The sequence below is a fragment of the Nannobrachium achirus genome (genome assembly GCF_963921795.1).
Source record: "Nannobrachium achirus genome assembly, chromosome: 1".
In the NCBI taxonomy this organism is placed as follows: domain Eukaryota; kingdom Metazoa; phylum Chordata; class Actinopteri; order Myctophiformes; family Myctophidae; genus Nannobrachium; species Nannobrachium achirus.
The window spans coordinates 58,511,561-58,531,969 of record NC_137810.1 but is presented as its reverse complement, the minus strand read 5'-3'; the positions used below and the strand labels follow the sequence as shown (position 1 = coordinate 58,531,969).

Sequence of the window (20,409 nt, the reverse complement as noted above, 5' to 3'; positions counted from 1 at the left end):
TGGCTTATTATAGCGCCACCAGGAGGCCACAATAACATACCTGACCTGGTGAAGACCTGTGCTCGGAAGAGCACTGCTTCTAGCCTTTCTTTTTGAAGCGGTGAAAGCCGCTTCCAAGGAGTGGCTTTGTGTGTCCCCCATGTCCATATATGGTCATTTCAGTCCAGAATGAACAGGATTTATCTGTCCGTAAATGTGTGTCCCATGTGTGTCCCCCATGTCCATATATGGTCATTTCAGTCCAGAATTAACAGGTTTTATCTGTCCCGTACATCCAGAATATGTGTGTAGTGTCCGTCCCGGTGATTAAAGCTTGGTCTCATTGGACAGATATGTCCAATGAGACCATAGTTTGAGGATTGGTCAAGCTTCACATGACAATCCGGCCCTCCAGATAAAATCATTCAGAATTCAGAATTCTGTAGCTCTCGACAATTTTATACTCCGATTCACCGCTTCACTTCGAACCGAGGTTTGATTTTGATTTTTTCAGATCACAAAGACAGAAGGGGCAGTACAATGAATGCAAAAAACAAACAAGCAACAACAAAACATTTTTTTCAAAAGTTTGACAAATAGCGACAATAGCACATCTGCAAGTCACGTCAAGTCAAGTCTAACTGGTACGGTGGCAATGGCAAAAAAAACGAAACAAGAAATAACACCGTGGCACTCTTCTGCTAGAGTCGTCAGGATATTCACAATCATCCCGATAATCTTGAGTGTTTTTATCATGATAAAAGATCAAATCTTTTATATCCTCCCATCCCTACAATCAAAGTAACGTTGCGGTATTCTTCCTTCACACAACTCATCCCTGCTAGGCCTGGGTAATGACAGTGCAGCACGGTCACACACACACACACACACACACACACACACACACACACACACACACACACACACACACACACACACACACACACACACACACACAGACCACACGGCTTTCAGGGATCTTGTAAGGTACTACTTAACTGCAGCGCTGGACTGCCAATGAGACTTAAACCAGGCGTAAGCACAACACGAAAACTCAATTACAGCGCTCCCTGTTTATACTACAAGCCTGCGGTTTCTCAATAAAAGTCTCCCCTCAACCTTTTGTTCGTGTGTGCAGGGTGGGAGCGTTAACTGTGTTCCATTAACCCATTTAGGCCTAGAATTATTGAATGCTTTAACTATTGAAAAATAGCAGATATACAAGCTCACAGCGCGCGCTGCGAGCTTGTAGATCTGCTATTTTTGAAAAAGTCGTGAAAATGTGTGCAAATCTTTGAACATATATGTATTTTTAAAGCGAACGTTTTGTATCTCAAATTTTGCTTCTGGGTGGTCCCTGGAACTAGATATTTTGAAATGGGGGTCCGTGGCCAAATAAATATCATTTTGGGGGTCCTTCACATGAAAAGGTTTGAGCACCACTGACATAGTAGTCTCTCAAGAACAGACTAACTGAGCTCCATTTAAGTGAAAAGGACCTTTTCTTTGACGATGGCTGGCCAGATTGCTGACATAGAAACATAGGTTTTTTCCAAAAATCTTAGAAGGATTCAAAAGACACTTATAGAATCGGGTCAAAATTCAAATTTTCACGATTTAAAAAAAATAGCAGATCTACAAGCTCGTAGCGCGGCACTCGTTGCCGCGCTGTGAGCTTGTATATCTGCTATTTTTTTATATTTAAAGCATAAAATATTGCGTCATAATGTGTTCTGGCCTAAATGGGTTAAAGGCCCAGGGCTCGGCTCAAGCACACAATGGCCTGCATTTTCTATTCCCTCTCCCGATTAGACTTTTAGGCACGCAGAGGCCTCCTCCGCTCCTCTAACCTTTAACTATCAGTCTTTGCATCTCAACGGGATTCTCTACAGATCTAGAGCCAGCACACTGAGCACTGACCGCCCTGACTAACCGTCGTAACCTCAGTTCTTCTCACAGGCGACTGTCTGCAGCACAAACCGTCCCTTGTGGCTTTTCCCCTGCATTCTGACCTCTTGGCACGTTGTTAAGTGACGAATGCGGCCTCATTCACTCTCTCTTCTCCATTTGTCTTCCTCTCTTGCTTCGCGTGAGCACCGCTTCCTTGTTAATGCTGTGTCATTCTTCTTATTCTGCAACCTTTTCTTCATGGTACCACTAAAAAGTCCCGGTTGGTAGAATATGTTATGTTAATTGCCTCCGCTGTGACTGTGAGACAATCACGAAATGTTGCTAAACTCAGAAAACCGTCGCACATTTCAGCTACTACTAGACAGTGTTACAGTACATGAATCGTGTTCTCACTGGACGAGAGCAACTCAAATTGCAGCCCTGAATGTGAACATCTATTGATACCAGTTGACTTATGTATGTTGACTGCCATGTTTCCATGAGTAATTTTTCATAATAACCACTAGGGATGGAGCTCGTTCATTTGTATTGATAATGAGCACCTTATCGATCCTGCTTATTGAGACAGGCTTTTATGGAGCCCACTATTGAGTGTTTTCTAATATTTTGTGGAAAGATGTGAGACGACAAATTCTGAACACAAGTTACACAACTAGTATCTTTTTTATTGGCCAGTTGTTGTGACTGTGAGTTTGTGGCTGACCACTATGAAGATGACAATTGACAAAAGTAACACATATTATCATTAAATATCATTAAAACAATCATTCATTTGTGTGCAATAAGCGTTAAATAGCTGTATATTATGAATAGTGCTATAATCATTTCTTGATCGCCTCTGTTTAAACGACGTCATGGGCCGCTATGCTCAATAACGAGTTTGATAAGCCCAAAACTATTTGATACCGTGTAATCAATACATTTGTTATCGAGTTTGTAGCAGGCCTCTGTTTCGAGCTTCATCCCTAATAACCACTTGACCTGAGTTGGCTCTGTACTTGGACCACTTTTTCCCTGGTTGCCCAGGGGTGGGCAACTTTGATGATGGCGAGGGCCACTACTATATTTCCACCTTCACTCCAGAGGGCCACAATGCATATCGCAGCGCTACGTCCTACTTGGTCATTATAGTATCTCATACAAAAGAAGCAAAAATAGCAGATCTACAAGCTCAAAACGCATTGCAGCGCGATGCGTTTTGAGCTTGTAGATCTGCTATTTTTGCTTCTTTTGAATTGGAATCCTGATTTTTTTTTTATTTATTTTTTTATTGGAATCCTGAAATGTAACATTTTGAATTAATTTCAAACGCATTTAGTTATATACTCATGTTAACTTTATGAACCTAAATACAAATACATTGGACATAAACATTTTCATTTTAATACTACCATACTAGTCATTAGCTACTAATATAGACTGACGGCATTAAAGTAGGTCATGTTTGGAATTGTTAACAGCTGAAATCAATAATATATCAGTATTCCGGTATTAGCCTGCGGGCCGCATTAAGTGAAGGTGGGGGCAGCATGTGGCCCCCGGGCTGCCAGTTGCCCATGTATGCTCTATACCAAATGTCTTCGCCGACAATAGCCGATTGACAAGCTCACAAAGTGAGCTTATCAGCCGGCTATTTTTGGCTAATGTTCCCCCCCGGAATATGGATGCTGGGGTTCAAGTGGTTAACCCCCTCAGTAACATTTCATAAGGGGCGGTCGTTGTCTCTATGAACATTTGGCCTTTGACTGTGAAAACACTCGGCCGCTAAAACTGGCCGAGGGGAACTCGTCCTAATTATCATCATGGGCATAATGGAGTCTGGAGAGACGCTCGCCGTGCCAGACCTCCAGAGCATTGGAGAAGAATTCCAAGCCCCAGAGTCCAAGACAAACAAGCCTCTCAGCCCATTTGTGAAAGCCGGGCCGAGTCAATAAAGTTTACAATAAGCAATTAACCCATTTAGAACGGGAACACATTTTGTGTATCATTATTTTATGCTTTAACTATTGAAAAATAGCAGATATACAAGCTCACAGCGCGGCACCGAGTGCCGCGCTGCGAGCTTGTAGATCTGCTATTTTTGAAAAGTCGTGAAAATTAGAATTTTGACCCGATTCTATAAGTGTCTTTTGAATCCTTCTAAGGTTTTTTGAAAAAACCTGTGTTTCTATGTCAGCAATCTGGCTAGCCATCATCAAAGAAAATGTCCTTTTCACTTAAAGGGAGCTCAGTTAGTCTGTTCTTGAGAGACTACTGTGTCAGTGGTTCTCAAACTTTTACATGTGAAGGACCCCCAAAATGATATTTATTTGGCCACGGACCCCCATCTCAAAATATTTAGTTCCAGGGACCACCCAGAAGCAAAATTTGTGTTACAAACGTTCGCTTTGAAAATACATATTCAAAGATTTGCACACATTTTCACGACTTTTCCCAAGAATAGCAGATCTACAAGCTCCCAGCGCGGCACTCGGTGCCGCGCTGTGAGCTTGTATATCTGCTATTTTTCAATAGTTAAAGTATTCAATCATGTTAGGCCTAAATGGGTTAAAGAGGAGGGGTCAGACACGTTGATCTGTGAGGGGGAAAATAAATAGCAAAAATTATACAAGGCCTTTTAGAGTCGACACCTCAGTGAAAAACTATTTGTCTGGGTTCTCAGGATAGAGTTGCAGACAGAGGGGCACAAAGGGCAAAAAATGAAAATCATAAATCCGGCACTTAAAAAAAAGAAAAGAAGGAAAAATCCGTATCTGAAGTACCGTAGGTACAGCTTGAAGGGTTGCCATATCAGCTCTGCAGCACCAGTCCAGTCCAGTCCAGTGTGATGATTTATTGTTCCGTAACGTAACTCAGCTGTAGCCTTGGGCCACTGAAAAGCACTTGAGACATAGTGTGTGTGTGTGTGCGTGTGTGTGTGTGCGTGTGTGCGTGCGTGTGTGTGCGTGCGTGTGTGTGCGTGTGTGTGTGTGTGTGTGTGTGTGTGTGTGTGTGTGTGTGTGTGTGTGCGTGTGCGTGTGCGTGTGCGTGCGTGCGTGCGCGCGTGCGTGTGTGTGTGTGTGTGTGCTGCTATTCGGACCAACTGCAGCTGTGCTCATTTTATAAGCTCGTTGTGGTTTGGATACAGCACGGTGGTTGGTTAAAGATGGCAGGCTTTAACCAGGTGCATTGTGTGTGTGTGTGTGTGTGTGTGTGTGTGTGTGTGTGTGTGTGTGTGTGTGTGTGTGTGTGTGTGTGTGTGTGTGTGTGTGTGTGTGTGTGTGTGTGTGTGTGTGTGTGTGTGTGTGTGTGTGTGTGTGTGTGGTTGTTGCTGCTGTCGGGCAGAAACCTTGCATCTCCGTATTTCAACTTTTAGTTTTCTCATAAACGAATGCCCTACTGCAGCGGTTCTCAAACCTTTTTAAGCCGTGACCCCCAAAATAAACATATATGAACTGGGGACCCCCACCCTGACAAGCACTTGGAATTGTAGGTATTACATTTAATGTGACTCGGTTCCGCAGATAAATATTGTGAAAATAGCAGAAACAACGACTTGCAGTGCGAGGCATTGTGAGCATGTAGATCTGCTGTTTTCACAGTGTTCGCCTCTTGTTTACTTAATATTTGACAGTTTGGCCAGTTTGGTATTAAAACGGTCTTGAAAATCCTTAAATTGTCACTTTATAAATGTGCAGATACCCTGTATACACTTATGTTGGTTTGTTTACCGTTGAGTGAGAATTCCTTTTTTTTTTACATTAAGCTAATCATCTGGGGACCCCACAAAATAATTTCGGGACCGCATTTGGGGTCCCGACCCCAAGTTTGAGAACCACTGCACTACTTCATCTGTTCATCATAGATAAGAGTGTCACACAAAAGACGTTTGAAGTGACACACATCTATAAGCTCACAACGCATCATGATGCAGCACGTTGTGAGCTTATAGATCTGCTATTTTCACAATTAAAATATCTTTTCAAACAATAATACACAGGGAAGGGTTTTGGACATACAAGGTTTCCACCCGACGGCCCACTTTATGCTCTGTATAAGCCTGGGTGTAAAACGGCTACTAATGATTACATATCTGGGGCAGGTGTTGCGCAGGACATAACAGGGGATTTGTGAGGGCTGTAAACAACCATCAGGGATTGTGTCACCGCGATGTAATGGCCCCCCTGCGCACGCAGGGATTTAGCTCGTATGTTCTGCTGCAGGGGTCATCAACAGGGGGTCCGGGACCCCTAGGGGGTCCTCAGAGTTACTACAGGGGGGCCGCCAAAGTGGAGCGTTGGCCAAAAATAGCAGATCTACAAGCTTACAACGCCTCGCGCTGCGAGGCGTTGTAAGCTTGTAGATCGGCTATTTTTGGCAAAGAGGTTTGCAGAGGGAAAAGAAGAGCAGACTAAAGTATTTGACGGTTCAAGTGGTTAAATGTCTGAAAATACACATTGGCCTACTCCTTGAACATGATGACAGTGCTGTCAAACAAGTCTATAAGCGGTCTCAAGCTGTGTCCAAACCTGAAGCTATTTCTTCTATTCTAGTCGCTTCCATCGCTTCACTTTGGTCGTGCAGGTCCGCGTTGGTAAAAAAATCATGTCCCGTTGGGACAAATACACGGAAAAAAGGGAGTCCCAACTCCAAACACCAAAAACATGTTCGTGTCTGTCTCCGGACAACATCAACGCTGATTGGCTGTCAGGACACGATGGGTGGAGTTTGCGAAGATACGAGGCGACTGTTCGCGCCGCCCCTTTCGGATGGTTCGCCCGTTCGGGCCGTGCTCGGTCGCGCGCCGTCTCGTCTTTGCTTTCACTTTGTATGTAATCGCGCCTCTCGGACCATCCAGGTTTGAACCCAGCTTAAGAAATCTATGAGCATTTTTCATCTGCAACGCAATTTTATACAATATGTAGTGTGGGTCCCTGATTCGTCTCTCTCTCAGCTAAGGGGTCCTTGGCCTGAAAACGTTTGGCCTGAAGACCCCTGTTCTGCTGTGTAAATCAGGTCAGCCTGGCATTGCTGCAGGCCTCGGTGGCTCCCCCACCGCGGGCAGACGCAGGCGCTAGTGGAGCGTGATGTGAGTTCTGGGTTTGGGTTGGTCGGTCACGGAATCAGTGAGAACGTCTCAGCGCAACAATCAGAGCGCCATTCTGCCATGTTTTTTTATTTATTTTAATCTGATGCTTCAGAGAGGAGCTATTTGTCTATTGTTGGACTGTGGTCTGTTTCTGATACTTTTGTTTTGTTGTAATTTAATATAATAATTTGCTGCATTGTTCGGCTTACTGGAAATTAAACTTTTGGCACGGCATGATTGCCTGCAATAGTTTTGCAATGTTCATGGCCACATAGTGTGTTCACACCAAATCACAGATAATACGTACAAAACCGACATTGCGGAAAATGGTGCAACGTGGGGCGCCCGCTGGTCTACTGGTCCAGGCGCATTATAGCACATAGTCTCTGATGCCTGACAGCCGGTTCGATTCTCCATCCGGACGACCTTTGCTGCATGTCACTCCCCATCTCTAGCTCCCCATTCAGTCAGTCTACTGTCCAGTCAATAAAGGCATAAAAGAAAGCCCAGAAAATGGTGCAACATGTGTATAACGGATAATAAATACAGACAGGGAACATATAGAATACATATCGTCGTTGTCGGGTGAAAACCTTGTATGTCCAAATCCGTTCGTTTTGCGTTTATCCTTTTAAAAATGACTTAAACTAGTGAAAACAGCCGATCTACAAGCACACAACGCCTCGCATCGCGAGGCGTTGTATGCTTGTAGATCTGCTGTTTTCACTACTTGTGTGCGACAGCCTTGTATAACGAAGCAGGGCTTTACTTTGCGAAAGAAAGTACAAATTTGAAACTTGGAGATACGAGGTTTCCACCCGACAACGACGATATGTATGTGTGGTGTTGGTGTCAGGGACTGTTTCTCTGTGGTAGAACCCGGCTGAGTTCATACAGCATCTGATGGGGACGCATGCGTTCTTTCGTAAAGCCCATCTCTTCAAAGCATACCTCGTGTCACGTTCGTGAATAATAACAATTCAACATGCACGGCAAAATGTTCGCATTTCTTCGCCTTTTTGTCAACGCTTTCATCCTTTGAAACTAAAAAGAAAGTCCTGTATCGCCTGTGGAACACAACACACGTGCCACTGTTAGGCAGGGTTAACATGCTCTTGTAAACTCAAGAGAAGTTTTCCTCTTGTGAAGTTAAGACCTTGTGAAGTCAAGACCAGACCGTTTGAACCGACTGATGGGTCATCATGCACTTCCTCCTGAATTAACCTTTTGACCTTTACCAGTGGAATGTGCAGCAGGCCTGAACAGCAGGCCAGAGACCAGGTGTGCAAGGGTTCCTTGCTGTTAGGGTTGTTGTGAGTATAGGGCTGTCACCATTATGATATTTTACATGACGATTAAATGTCGCTCACATAATAGGCTATATGCATATGCGCCATTTTGTTCTACTTCCGGGTGTTTTTCGACTTCCTTCACAGGTGTTACCGATGATACTAATGAAGGGTCTGTTCCATTCTGGTCAAACAGAGTCAGGGTGCTGATATTGTGCATGTTGGCTCACTTGAAACACTCTGCTATACCAGTGGGTCTCAAAGTGTTCTTGAGTGCGTTCCAAATGTCCCCATACAGGTGTGTAACTCTGAGAGTGTACAAATGGAAGCAAATGGACCCGCAAGGGTCCATTTGATTCCATTTGTTGATTCCATTTGTATAGAGTTGTGGGGTCCTTGAAATTAAAGAACCACTGTACAATAAATCAAACAGAGCCTTAATTAGTATCATCAGTAACATCTGTGAAGGAAGTCGAAAGACATCCGGAAGTAGAACAAAATGGTGCATATGCATATAGCCTATTGTGATTTACAATTTAACTGTGTTTCTGTCGCTGACAATTACATTTCTGTTTGGCTTGTAGGCTTTAACATGCCCAAAATAGGAACGCCAAGTTCAATGTGGTTAAGGAAGCTCACTCACACTGTTAATGATTCACTGCCCCCCGCCCCCTGCCCAAGCTCAGAGTTTCCAAGGTTTTCGTACTTTGCCTCTCATTTATAAGAAAACGGTTGAACGCCTTTAATTGAGAGAGGTGCCATTCTTCCATCTTCGCTCCCTGCCCCACATTGGTCTCTTCAGCCTCTTCAGCACCGCAGCAGTGTGAAGTCAAGTCCCTCCCTTCCCTTCCCTTCCCTCTCTCCCCCGCTGCTCCATGGTAACCGCTTATTCACCGTGTTCCCAGGCTCCGGGCTGGTGGCGCAGCTCCCACTTCTAAGCCAGGAGACCGAGAGAGAGAGAAAGAGAAAGAGAGGGAGAGAGAGGTTTCTCAGGAGACAGGAACACAAATACAAGGATCCAAATAACTTAATCACCAGCAGGGCTATTAGGACAGGGGACTTATAGGGGCTTACTGGTAGGGAGAGGAGGGTGTTGTTTGTGTTTGGGGAAGGGTAGTTGAAGCGGGTATAGCTGGGTCTGGGACAATGACGTTGTTTGGGCTCCTCACTGTCAATGGGTCATGTTAAGTTGCCCTCCGCTGCTCATGTTAACAAGATTTATGCTCGTTGGTCGGGTCAGGTTGGGTGAACAGAACTTTACACGGGGGCGGCAGTGGCTCAGGGGTAGAGAAACCGTCGTTAAAACACAGAGGGTTCCCGAAGGGTTCCCAGTTGGATCCCAGGCTCCCCCAGAGTTAGTGTCGAAGAGTCCTTGAGCAAGACTGAACCCCTAGTTGCTCCAGCCTCCCGGTGAGCAGGTTGGTGCCTTGCATGGTTTCCTCTGCCATCGGTGTATGCATGTGTGTGTGAATGGGTGAATGTAATGCACAATCTATGTAAAGCGCCTTGGATAAAGGCGCTATATAAATGCACCATTTACCATTTACACACCCGGCAGTTTGGTTTCTATCTCACTTGAAGATGGTTTACGCTAGTTCTTGAGGTGCACAAGCCACTGTAGTAGACTGCTTTATAGGTGGTGGTGTGTTGTTGTTTGTTAGGTGTCCATTGCAAAAAATCTGGACGCTGTTGGTTGTCGGAAATTCTTCCATAAACAAAATCCAGTGATTTCTAAATGAGGAAATTATGCAAAATCCCATGTTTATTTCCAGATCATCTCAAGTGTGTAAATCTTTGACTTCGGTAATTAAGTCGGAACCATGCCTGAATGCTTTTTTTAAACTCTTGCAGTCTTACTGTGTGTGTGTGTGTGTGTGTGTGTGTGTGTGTGTGTGTGTGTGTGTGTGTGTGTGTGTGTGTGTGTGTGTGTGTGTGTGTGTGTGTGTGTGTGTGTGTGTGTGTGTGTGTGTGTCTCCTGGTGGTGTTTATGTGTGTATGCTGTGACCTCATCCCTCATTGCATGACAGTGTCTGTAAACAGTCCCTCCATCACGTCTGGAGTGTAGCGTCCCCTCTCTCATAACCCCTGTTCTGCCTCGGTGAGTGTGACCCCTTGATCCCTCCAGAGAGGATGTAGGCATAAATATTTCCAGCAGAAGTTTGATCGCGGCCGCGGGGCTGTGGGGTTGTTCCTTCAGTCTTCACTCTTCAGAGCAATAAAGCTAGAGAGGTAATTCGATATGGATTCTTTCAAGGCACATAATCGATTCCAATATTTTGTTGAACAGGAAAGCCGGTATCAACTGATTGTTATTATTTTCTCTCTCAAAGATTTCCGGTATCCGTAATCAATGGTAGCAGACTCTGTACCCTAAAAGTAATCCCTTAGCCGCTGATCCCAACAGTACAATACCTTTATTATCCCAAGGGGGAAAATCTGTCACCCAGAGGGCTGAGGCAGCAACGCAGTTTAAGGTTACAAGGTTACAGAGAAGTATGTGTACAGTGAAAAAAAGAAAGGCACCGAAAAGAAGAAAAAGTCGAAAAGCAGTCAACGTGTGTGTCACATCAGAACACAAATAGCAATACTTAAAGCACAACTATTGCCAAACAAAAAGCGTCCAAACAGTCAATCTTAGTCAGTGCTACACAGCCATGTCAAACACAAGCAATAATACTCAATACAGGGTTCCCACGGTCCTGGAAGGTCCTGGAAAAAATAGCTATCTATGCATTGTCTTTGGTTATTGATTTTGTTAATACCTCTGAAATGACAAATTAAACATGGGCCAAATTGTCAAATATTAGTGGCAGAAATTGTGAAAATAGCCGATCTACATGCTCACAATGCAACCCGAGGCGTTGTGAGCATGTAGATCTGCTATTTTCACAATAGAACCGTGTTATACAAAATTTCTCAACTCTTAGTGCTCGTCAGGGTGCCGGGTCCCCAGTTAAAACATGATTATTTTGGGGGTCACGGCCTGAAAAGGTTGAGAACCACTGGCATACACTACCTGTCTTTGGGCATTGCGTATAGGAGTAAGCGACCTGTTATTGAGCAGAGCTGAATTATTGTTCTATAGTCCTGGAAATTGGGCTAAATATTCTGGAAAAGTTTTGGAAAAGTTTTGGAAATGAATTGGTAAAAATGTATGGGAACCCTGTCAATACTACCAACACTAAGTGTACTGTATGTCCTGTCTGGATGTTGTGTGTTGTATGTGTAAGGCTGAAGGGTGCTCAGAGCACAATGAATGTCATTGTATTATACATGCTTTGTATTTATACAGTACATATACTGTATGACAAATAAACTTGAAACAACCCAATAGTGCAGAGCCAAACAAGTGTCCAAAATGCTAATATCGACCCGATGTCTCCTGTTAAAACCTGTGCCACGTTGCAGAGGAATCCTTCATTCTGTGACACATGCCTGTTTATTATTCTCTACTGTACTTAGTGGAGGCTGCGATGACCCAGGACTTCTTCCCAGAGAGCTCATGTACAAAGAGCCTGGCTTTTATGTAGCTCTCTCTCCCACCACCCCTCCCCTCGTCCCCTTCCATTTTCTGTCTCACTCTGACAAGCTTCTTTTTACCATCCTTCCTTTTACCATCATCCCTCCCTCCCTCCCTCAGCCCTCCCCAGTACTCCTGGGTTTCTCACAGGCTTAACTTTAAGGAGCCGCATTCCTTAGTGTTGTCCACTGTCGTTCTTTGTGTGTGTGTGTGTGTGTGTGTGTGTGTGTGTGCGCGCGTGCGTGCGTTCGTGTGTGTGAGCGAGCAATCTGGCTAGCCATCGTCAAAGAAAAGTCCCTTTTCATTTGCGTAGCATCAGAGAGTCTTGTTCTTTTAAAAAAAAAAGATTTGTTTTGGGGCTTTTTATGCCTTTATTTGATAGGATAGTAGATTGACAGGAAATGGAGAAAGAGATGGGGAATGACATGCGGTTTGGGAATCGAACCGGCGACGCCAGCAGGCATCATAGCCTAGTATGTGGTAGCGCCTTGACCACTAGGCCAGCGGGCGCCCCGAGAGTCTTGTTCTTGAGAGATTAGTGTGTTAGAGGCAGATAGTGAAAGAGAGACCTTTGAATCTCTGTGTGGAACCTGCATTTCCAAGGGACAGATTGAAAAAGAAAATGCCTCTGGTGATAAAGCCGCCCCATTTTTGTGCACTCGGCCTTGATTGGTCCCTCACAACTTTGGAGGGAGTGAAGTCCAATCACAACTGAGCGGTGCCAGACCAAATTTGACGAGGGCAATTGTTTTTTGTTTGTTTTTTCAGATTCGTCTGATTTCCAGGCTATAATGGACTGGGGTAACTGATGTAAATACAAGGACCCCCAGTTTAATATGCATCATTTAGGCCTTGGGACCCCCAATTATCTCAGGGACAGGGACCCCAATCTACAGTACACAGTAAAATCCTCTAGGTAAATCCTAACTCTGAGAGTGAACCAAACAAAACGGATTCATATGTTAATCCTCAAGGACCGCTGGGGGTCCCCCAGACCCCACGTTAAGACCCACTGCTGTAGTGTCTGTCTGTACTCTACACCAGGGGTTTTCAAAGTGGGTGATGGGGCACCCTGGGGTGCCGCGACGGCAGTCCAGGGGCACCCCATTTGATAATATTTGGAATTTATTTGGACACTTGAAAAAAATATTTAGTATTATTTTAAACTTGAAGTGCAAATTTATTTTCAGTCAGTTCAAACCAAAATGGGTATTATCTCAAAGTTTTCCTTGCAACATAATCACTAAAATATCATTACTGTCAGGCAGAAACCTCTGTCGCACAAAACTAGTGATAACAGCCGATCTACAAGCACACAACGCCTCGCAATGCGAGGCGTTGTGTGCTTGTAGATCTGCTGTTTTCACTAGTTAGTACATTTTATAGATGATAAATACAAAACAAACGGTTTTGGACATACAAGGTTTCCACCCGACAACGATGATATACTATAAATATAAGGTGCTGGGAGTGAAAATTATAATGTAGGGGTGCCCTGACCCCTGAGACAAAAAAGTTTGGGAACCCCTGCTCTACACTTGCGTGCGTGAGACAGTCATCCCTCCCTGTGTGTGTTGTCATCGGCGCTGGCAGCTGCTGCTGGTGATCTGGCAGAAAAAAGATGGATCATACAAATGAAAGGCCCTCTTTTTCATCCAAGAAGCCCTTGAGAATATAGACAAACATGAGGTCACACCATGAGATGAGCCTGTGATCCGCTGCCCAACAGGTGTCTCGGACAGAAATGTATAACTCGACAGAGTATTCCTACTATCAACAGCGTGTTTCCCTTTCCCTCGCTCTGTTTGGATTGGTGAAGAGCGCATGCAGTGGTCCAGATGTGATGGGTAGCGTAGCGTTCATCCGAAAATATACAAAGTGGGAAAATTAATATTTTAATTAAAAATATATATATTAACCCATTTAGGCCTACAATTATTGAATGCTTTAACTATTGAAAAATAGCAGATATACAAGCTCACAGTGCGGCACTGCGAGCTTGTAGATCTGCTATTTTTGAAAAATCGTGAAAATATGTATTTTTCAAAGCAGACTTTTGTAACTCAAATCTTTGCTTCTGGGGGGTCCCTGGAACAACATATTTTGAGATAAGGGTCTGCGGCCGAAGAAATGAGATTTTGGGGGTCCTTGACATGAAAAAGTTTGAGAACAGCTGATTTAGAGGAAGGATTTAGAAGTCGGGTCAAAGATCGGGTCAAAGATATTCAAAGACTTGCACACATTTTCACGATTTTTCAAAAATAGCAGATCTACAAGCTCGCAGCGCGGCACTTGGTGCCGCGCTGTGCGCTTGTATATCTGCTATTTTTCAATAGTTAAAGCATAAACTAATGGTTAAAGTGGTTCAAATCTAACGCGACTCGGGCGCGTTCCAGGTATTTGAGAGTTAAAAAGGTTAAATACTTGTTGAAATCAAACCAAAGCTGCGAACACTAATGTTATGCACATTTTAAAACGTTAACGTCACTGCTTTCATGACTGTAATTTGAGAATGTTGTACTTGTTTAGATTGGAGCTTCATGCATGTGCTTTTTGTAATTGGATCCTTTTTGAGCGGTGCTCCTGGAAGGAGCTAAGCTCCAACATCTGGCTTTGTCCGGGCCCCCAAAAATGTCCGGGGCCCAAATAATGTCTGGGCTTTGAAGAGTGGCCTACATCTGGCCTACATCGTGGCACAAAGCGCTCAAAGTCTGTTGTACGCCTAGGGTCACATTGGCCAGGGTTCGTGTGACGCTTCATGAAATAAACTCATAAATGGCATCCCTCACTTCACACAAGATGTGTGTGTTTTTTTTTAAACTAGGTAGATATGGTATAGAAAGGCCTAACCAGGGACTGGGGTTGCAAATTAGCCTCAGCTAGAAACCCCATATACAATGCAACGGCTTCATGTTTTTGGAGCGGTGAATCGCTCCCACCTTTTAGCATTGTGTGTCGTGGACTGGCCCTGTCCCGTTGAGGATGAACTTTGACCAAGTGGCGCGCTATGTTTCTTTAGTACAACGGTGCGTGGCCGGAGTTATGTTTCATTAGTATAACGGGATTTTTAAACTATAAAAACAGGAACAGATTGAGAAGACCACTGTTGTGCAGCCTAGACACACGCACGCACGCACACACACACGCACACACGCACACACACACACACACACAGGGTATAGCTGCTCAAATTCACCGCTCCACTTCAAACTGAGATTTGATATTTATAACTTGACATTGTTTTTTTGTATTGTCCCCTGTCAAATAAACATATAAATGAATACAACAAATCTTCCTTTGTTTCCCTCTCCTTCCTTCCTTCCTTCCTTCCTTCCTTCCTTCCTTCCTCCCTCCCTCCCTCCCTCCCTCCGTCCAGTCAAAGGTCTCCCAGAGGCAGCAGAGGATGATCAAGAACCGCGAGTCGGCGTCGCTGTCTCGGAAGAAGAAGAAGGAGTACCTGCTGACGCTGGAGGCCCGCCTCAAGATGGCGCTGTCCGAGAACCAGGTGCTCAAGAGCGAGAACGGCTGCCTCAAGAGACAGCTGGAAGGACTGCTCTCTGAGGTGAGAGATGGGGCACTGACACATCTACACTAGGGCGTTCACGAATAGTGATTTTTAGTATTCGAATTATTCGCCCTCGACAGGACTGGACAAACTGTCAAATATTAAGTAAGCAAGAGGCAAACATTGTGAAAATAGCCGATCTACATGCTCACAACGCCTCGCGTTGCGAGGCGTTGTGAGCATGTAGATCTGCTATTTTCCACAATATTTATCTGCGAAACAGAGTCACATTAAATGTAATACCTACAATTCCAAGTGCTTGTCAGGGTTCTTATGACTTCCTATCAAGCCAAGCTTTATAAACCATGAAGAAACATATACATTTTTAAAGACAAAACAATAAAAAAAATAAAAGAAAGTGAATATTCGACTTCAGTGAACAACGTCGAATAGTGACTTTGATATTCGAATATTCGAATATTTGGTGAATGCCCTAACACACACACAATCACAATTCTTTAGCAAAACTAGACCTGTGCTCATCGGGCATTGGCCTACTCGGGAATGATGCAACTTGGGAACGATGAAAATAGGGAAGCATGGCCCACCCTGTTATGCAATACCCATTACACCATGTTGAAAAATGCCTTTTCAATCATTATCCAAAAATAGCGATGATAATAATAATGGTGAATGTAATGCACATTTAAAGCACTTAAAGCTGCTATATAAAATGCATGTACTGTACCATTTACCTTTTTCGGCTGAAGAGGATGGGAGTTAATCCATGTACAACCTAAACAATGGAAAACAGTTGTCACCTTTTGACTTTTCACTGAATTGCTGCTGACCAACAAGGGCGACAGAAATTCAATTGTCATTGTGGTGGCAGCCCCAACCCTCTGGAACTCTCTCCCCATGGCGATTTGCCAGTTGCCAACATTGGACTCATTCAAGTCTGCACTGAAGAGACACTTATTTATTCAGGCTTTTGGACGATAATGTGTTTGTTTCTGTTTCGTTAAGCGCCTTGGGTTTTTGAAAGGCGCTATATAAATTCAAGTTATTATTATTATTATTAGCAGTAGTAGCACAGTATGTGTTTCTCAAAAAGGGGTTATTGTACCCCTAGGGGTACACAGAGGTACTACAGGGGCTACTTGAGAGAAAATGGTAAAAATGATTTTACTCTTGTGGTTAATGATAAAACATTGACACATGTATGTGAACGTGCTGCTCTGTAAAGCTTTAAACCAAATTAAGTAAGAAGTTTGACTAGCACAGCTGTTACTGAATAGAAAGCAATAGGCTACTTACATTTTCAACATCTTGACATAAAAACTGATGTCAGTATTTTCTGATCAAAATGTTGCTGTCGATTAAGGGGGGGGAGGGGGGGGGGGGGATACATGGATTCAGAAGTCAGGAAAAGGGGGTACTGAAGCCCAAAAAGTTTGGGAACCACTGCAGTATGAGACACAGAGTTGATAATGTGCTTTCCTCTCTCCACAGAACACAGTTCTTCAGACCGTCGCCCCCAAGAGGAGGGCTGTCCTTCTCATGGCGGTCTTGGTCTTTCTTGTGTTCAATGTGGGACCAACGAGGTGAGAGTGTGTGTGTGTGTGTGTGTGTGTGTGTGTGTGTGTGTGTGTGTGTGTGTGTGTGTGTGTGTGTGTGTGTGTGTGTGTGTGTGTGTGTGTGTGTGTGTGTGTGTGTGTGTGTGTGTGTGTGAAAGCGCTGTGGGAATTAACATTCAAAGCCCCACTTAATTTAAGTGACCGAGAATAATTAGAAGTAATTAAGGGACTCGGGTGGACAAAAGTCATCCGAACTTGTACTCTGTACTGGTGAGTACTGGCCAATTAAATCCAGTGTTATTCATGACTGCTCCAATTTCTAATTGAAACGAACTAGCGTTCAAGCACTGCCCCTTTGCTATTACAGCGGACTAGAGTGTACGGTATTTTCAGACAAAAGAACTTAAAATTGCTGACACTCGAGTCCATTGGCTCTAATAAAATGATCCATTACTACACTGGCATTGTCCACTTTCAGGCTGTTGTTAGCCTACATAATGCTTTGGCACCAGCTCAACAAACTGCTCAGAGTCAGAGATACACACAAATAAATAGTGAAGTGCAAAGCCACCATTTATAATCTGCCACATGGATAATTGCAGTCAGATGCAAAAGGGCAACTCAAAGTCAGCTATGATCCATTATGATCATGTTAATATCTTAATCTTTTGTGAATCGGACCGTAGGACGAGGCAGATACTGTAGCGGCTGCAAGTGATGTGCAATTCTTGGTGCTATAAACGGCCTCAAATACATTATTGGTGTATTTGAATGAATTTGTTAAATTAACACTTTGACTGATTTTACTGCTGGAGCTGTGTTCTTCACTCTAGCTATAGTGTGTATGTAGTTGTGCATTTACTGTATCTGTGTATGTGTGCGTGCGTATGTGTGCGTTCAACATTGGAATTTAAGCTATGCTGACATACAAGGCCCGATCCCTTTGAAAAGAAAATGCCACCCTGTGTACAGTGATACTGTTGAAAGTAGTGAGTGCTGTTGCGCGGGGCGTGTGTCTGTCTGTGTCCGTGTGTGCTTCGGTTTATCCAGTCACGATCAGAGTTCAGATTGTGCTGATGGCTTGAAGAACTAAAAGCCTCTCCCGTGCACACCACAGGATGTGGGGCCGCGTGGAATTTGGCATTGGTTTTCAGTCCATTACAATGTTGTTCTTTTCAATTATCTTCCTACATACCGAGGCCCCTCGCTCCGTCCTTCACGTCCGTTTCTCTTTTTGATCTCTTCTTCGGATCCTTCTAGGGATCATGGGACGATAAGCGATATTATCGTTTATCGTGATTGAAAAACACTCACGATAACCATATCGTGGAGATTTAATTTATCGTGAAATCGTCCTCCGTCATGCACTGGGATCAATTCACCTTTTATTTGCTGTGCTGCATATCCGGTACCATTTAAACCCTCTATTGGTAAAACGTACTTATAATATACAGTATGTACTTGAATACAGTCTTTTTTACACATTCTACCAAATCTCTTTGCCAAAAAATAGCCGATCTACAAGTGTTGTGACGCGGTGTGAGCTTGTAGATCTGCTATTTTTTGGCAAATGTTCCGCCCCAGGATAATGGATATTGGGGATATTTTGATCATCGCGATAATATCGTAATTCGCGGTCACAACATTCTTTCTCGTCACAATAATCGTGATATGAAACGTTCATATCGTCCCCATCCCTAGATCCCTCCCGATATCATTTCTCTCTCATTCTGTATCCCATATTCTCCCCTCTACGCTTCCTAGTTTCTTCTTTTTTCGCACTGATTTTTGACATTGCACTTTTAGGTTGTGTTGGTAGTTTCTGAGTATTTTTGCTTTATTTAACAATGACAGTGAGATACTTGTTTGCACTAACTAGCATTGACTGCTATGGTCTCTTTTGCAAGACACTTTATGTATATATACTTATATATTATTCGCTTCTCTATTGATGCACATTCTCTTTATTGGTACTGTACTGCTCTTGTCTTTGTTTTTTAGTTTTTTCCCTCTTATCTTATCTATCTTTTCTTACGTCTCTGTAACTTTGTAAATAACTGTATACTGCTGTGCTTCTACTGGACAACTGAATTTCCCCCTTGGGATAATAAAGGTATCTATCTATCTATCTATCTCCAACCTGTCCATTTCTCTCCCAGTCTGTTCCAGGGTGGCCCCGGCTCCATGCACCAGACGGGCCCCTTGCAGCACGGTGGCAGGCACCTGCTGGGCATCTCCCAGGAGACCACGGAGGCCGAGGCCGTGGGCCCCGAGCACCTCGGCGGCCCCGCAGGCCTCGCAGACAGGTAATGAGCTCAGCCAGCCAACACCCTTTCCCCCCCACTGACGCCCTATTTACATACCGTGTCGGGCATTTTTTCGGACCAGGATGCACCTGTGCGCGCCACCACGGGGGCCACAGGTTTGATGCAGGGACAGCTCATTACCGCCATGCGTAAACAAACGTGCCAGACGATGACTGACCCCTGAGTTTACGAAAACGGAGGAGGGCTATGATGGGTCTGGGCCTGGGTTGACATAAAGCCCTACATTACCAGTCACAGTTTATTGTTCTAAAAACTTAAAGAAAAGAAAAGAAACATTTCTACCATTCACTTGGAAATGCGACACCAGTCCACAGACTTTTGGTTTGTAAATTGCTTGAATAACATTCTTGTCTGGTACATTACCTGTACTGCCCCCCTCCTCCCCCCCTCCCCCCATGCCAACGGTGTTGTTTTGAACTGCATGTCGAGCGTGGCCGACCTGCGTCGTGTCACATGCAGGCATGGGGAGGTTGGGTCACGCTTTCTAATGCGAGCCATTCATCTCTGGTCTCGGGTTTCCCCCGCAGCACCGTTTACCCAACGCGTACAGGAAGGAACACATTAGCCTTAACACGGGGGGTGACAGGGAGTGGGGGGGGGGCAGGGGCAGGCCGTAGCGGGGTATGTGCAACCCGACATTGGGGTTCCTCTGGGTTGAAAGAGTGTGTTCCATTTAATCAATTATGAAAATGATCGCGAATGGATTTATTAAAAATAAGTAATTTAGGAAAATATTTTATTTTTTCTCCTAAATATTTTAAATTGCAAAGATAGATACACAAGCTCACGTGTTGTGAGCTTGTTGTAGATCAGCCATTTTCGCTCTTTGCGTGTGACGCTGTTGTACGACAACATTATAAAGTAGGGCTTATCTTGTTATTTGTGCTAATGATTATAATCTACGATTAGATCTGTTTGCGTTGATTCATTGATATATAAAATAAATACTGTATCCAAAAAACAAGCAATTATTTGATTCATCGAAAACGTAATCGTCAGAGTAATCGTTAAGAACATAATTGATATGTGCAGCCCTAGTGAAGGGCATGGTGCTGGGAGCGTGTGTGTGCTTTGACGTGTGCACGTGTGACAAGCTTAACACGCAACCGCGACAAAGAGTTACGACATAGCCTCCGTGTTCTGCCATGTTCTGTCTCGCGGAACCGTTTCTAGGCCATTTAGAAACTGGATCGCGAGGCGCAGCTCCAGCAAGCCACCCCCCCCCCCCCTTGC

At 44.1% G+C, this 20,409-nt stretch overlaps 1 protein-coding gene across 2 annotated transcripts in view; it reads left to right on the top strand.

Moving 5' to 3' along the window:
* Positions 1 to 20,409, top strand: part of atf6 (activating transcription factor 6) — a 104,924-nt gene that overhangs the window by 38,051 nt on the left and 46,464 nt on the right. For both annotated transcript variants that reach the window (XM_080733271.1, XM_080733270.1), the window contains exons 8-10: positions 15,144 to 15,329; positions 16,785 to 16,876; positions 19,009 to 19,155. In XM_080733271.1, the coding sequence (XP_080589397.1) occupies positions 15,144 to 15,329; positions 16,785 to 16,876; positions 19,009 to 19,155 (425 nt within the window). The remainder of the gene's footprint in view (positions 1 to 15,143; positions 15,330 to 16,784; positions 16,877 to 19,008; positions 19,156 to 20,409) is intronic.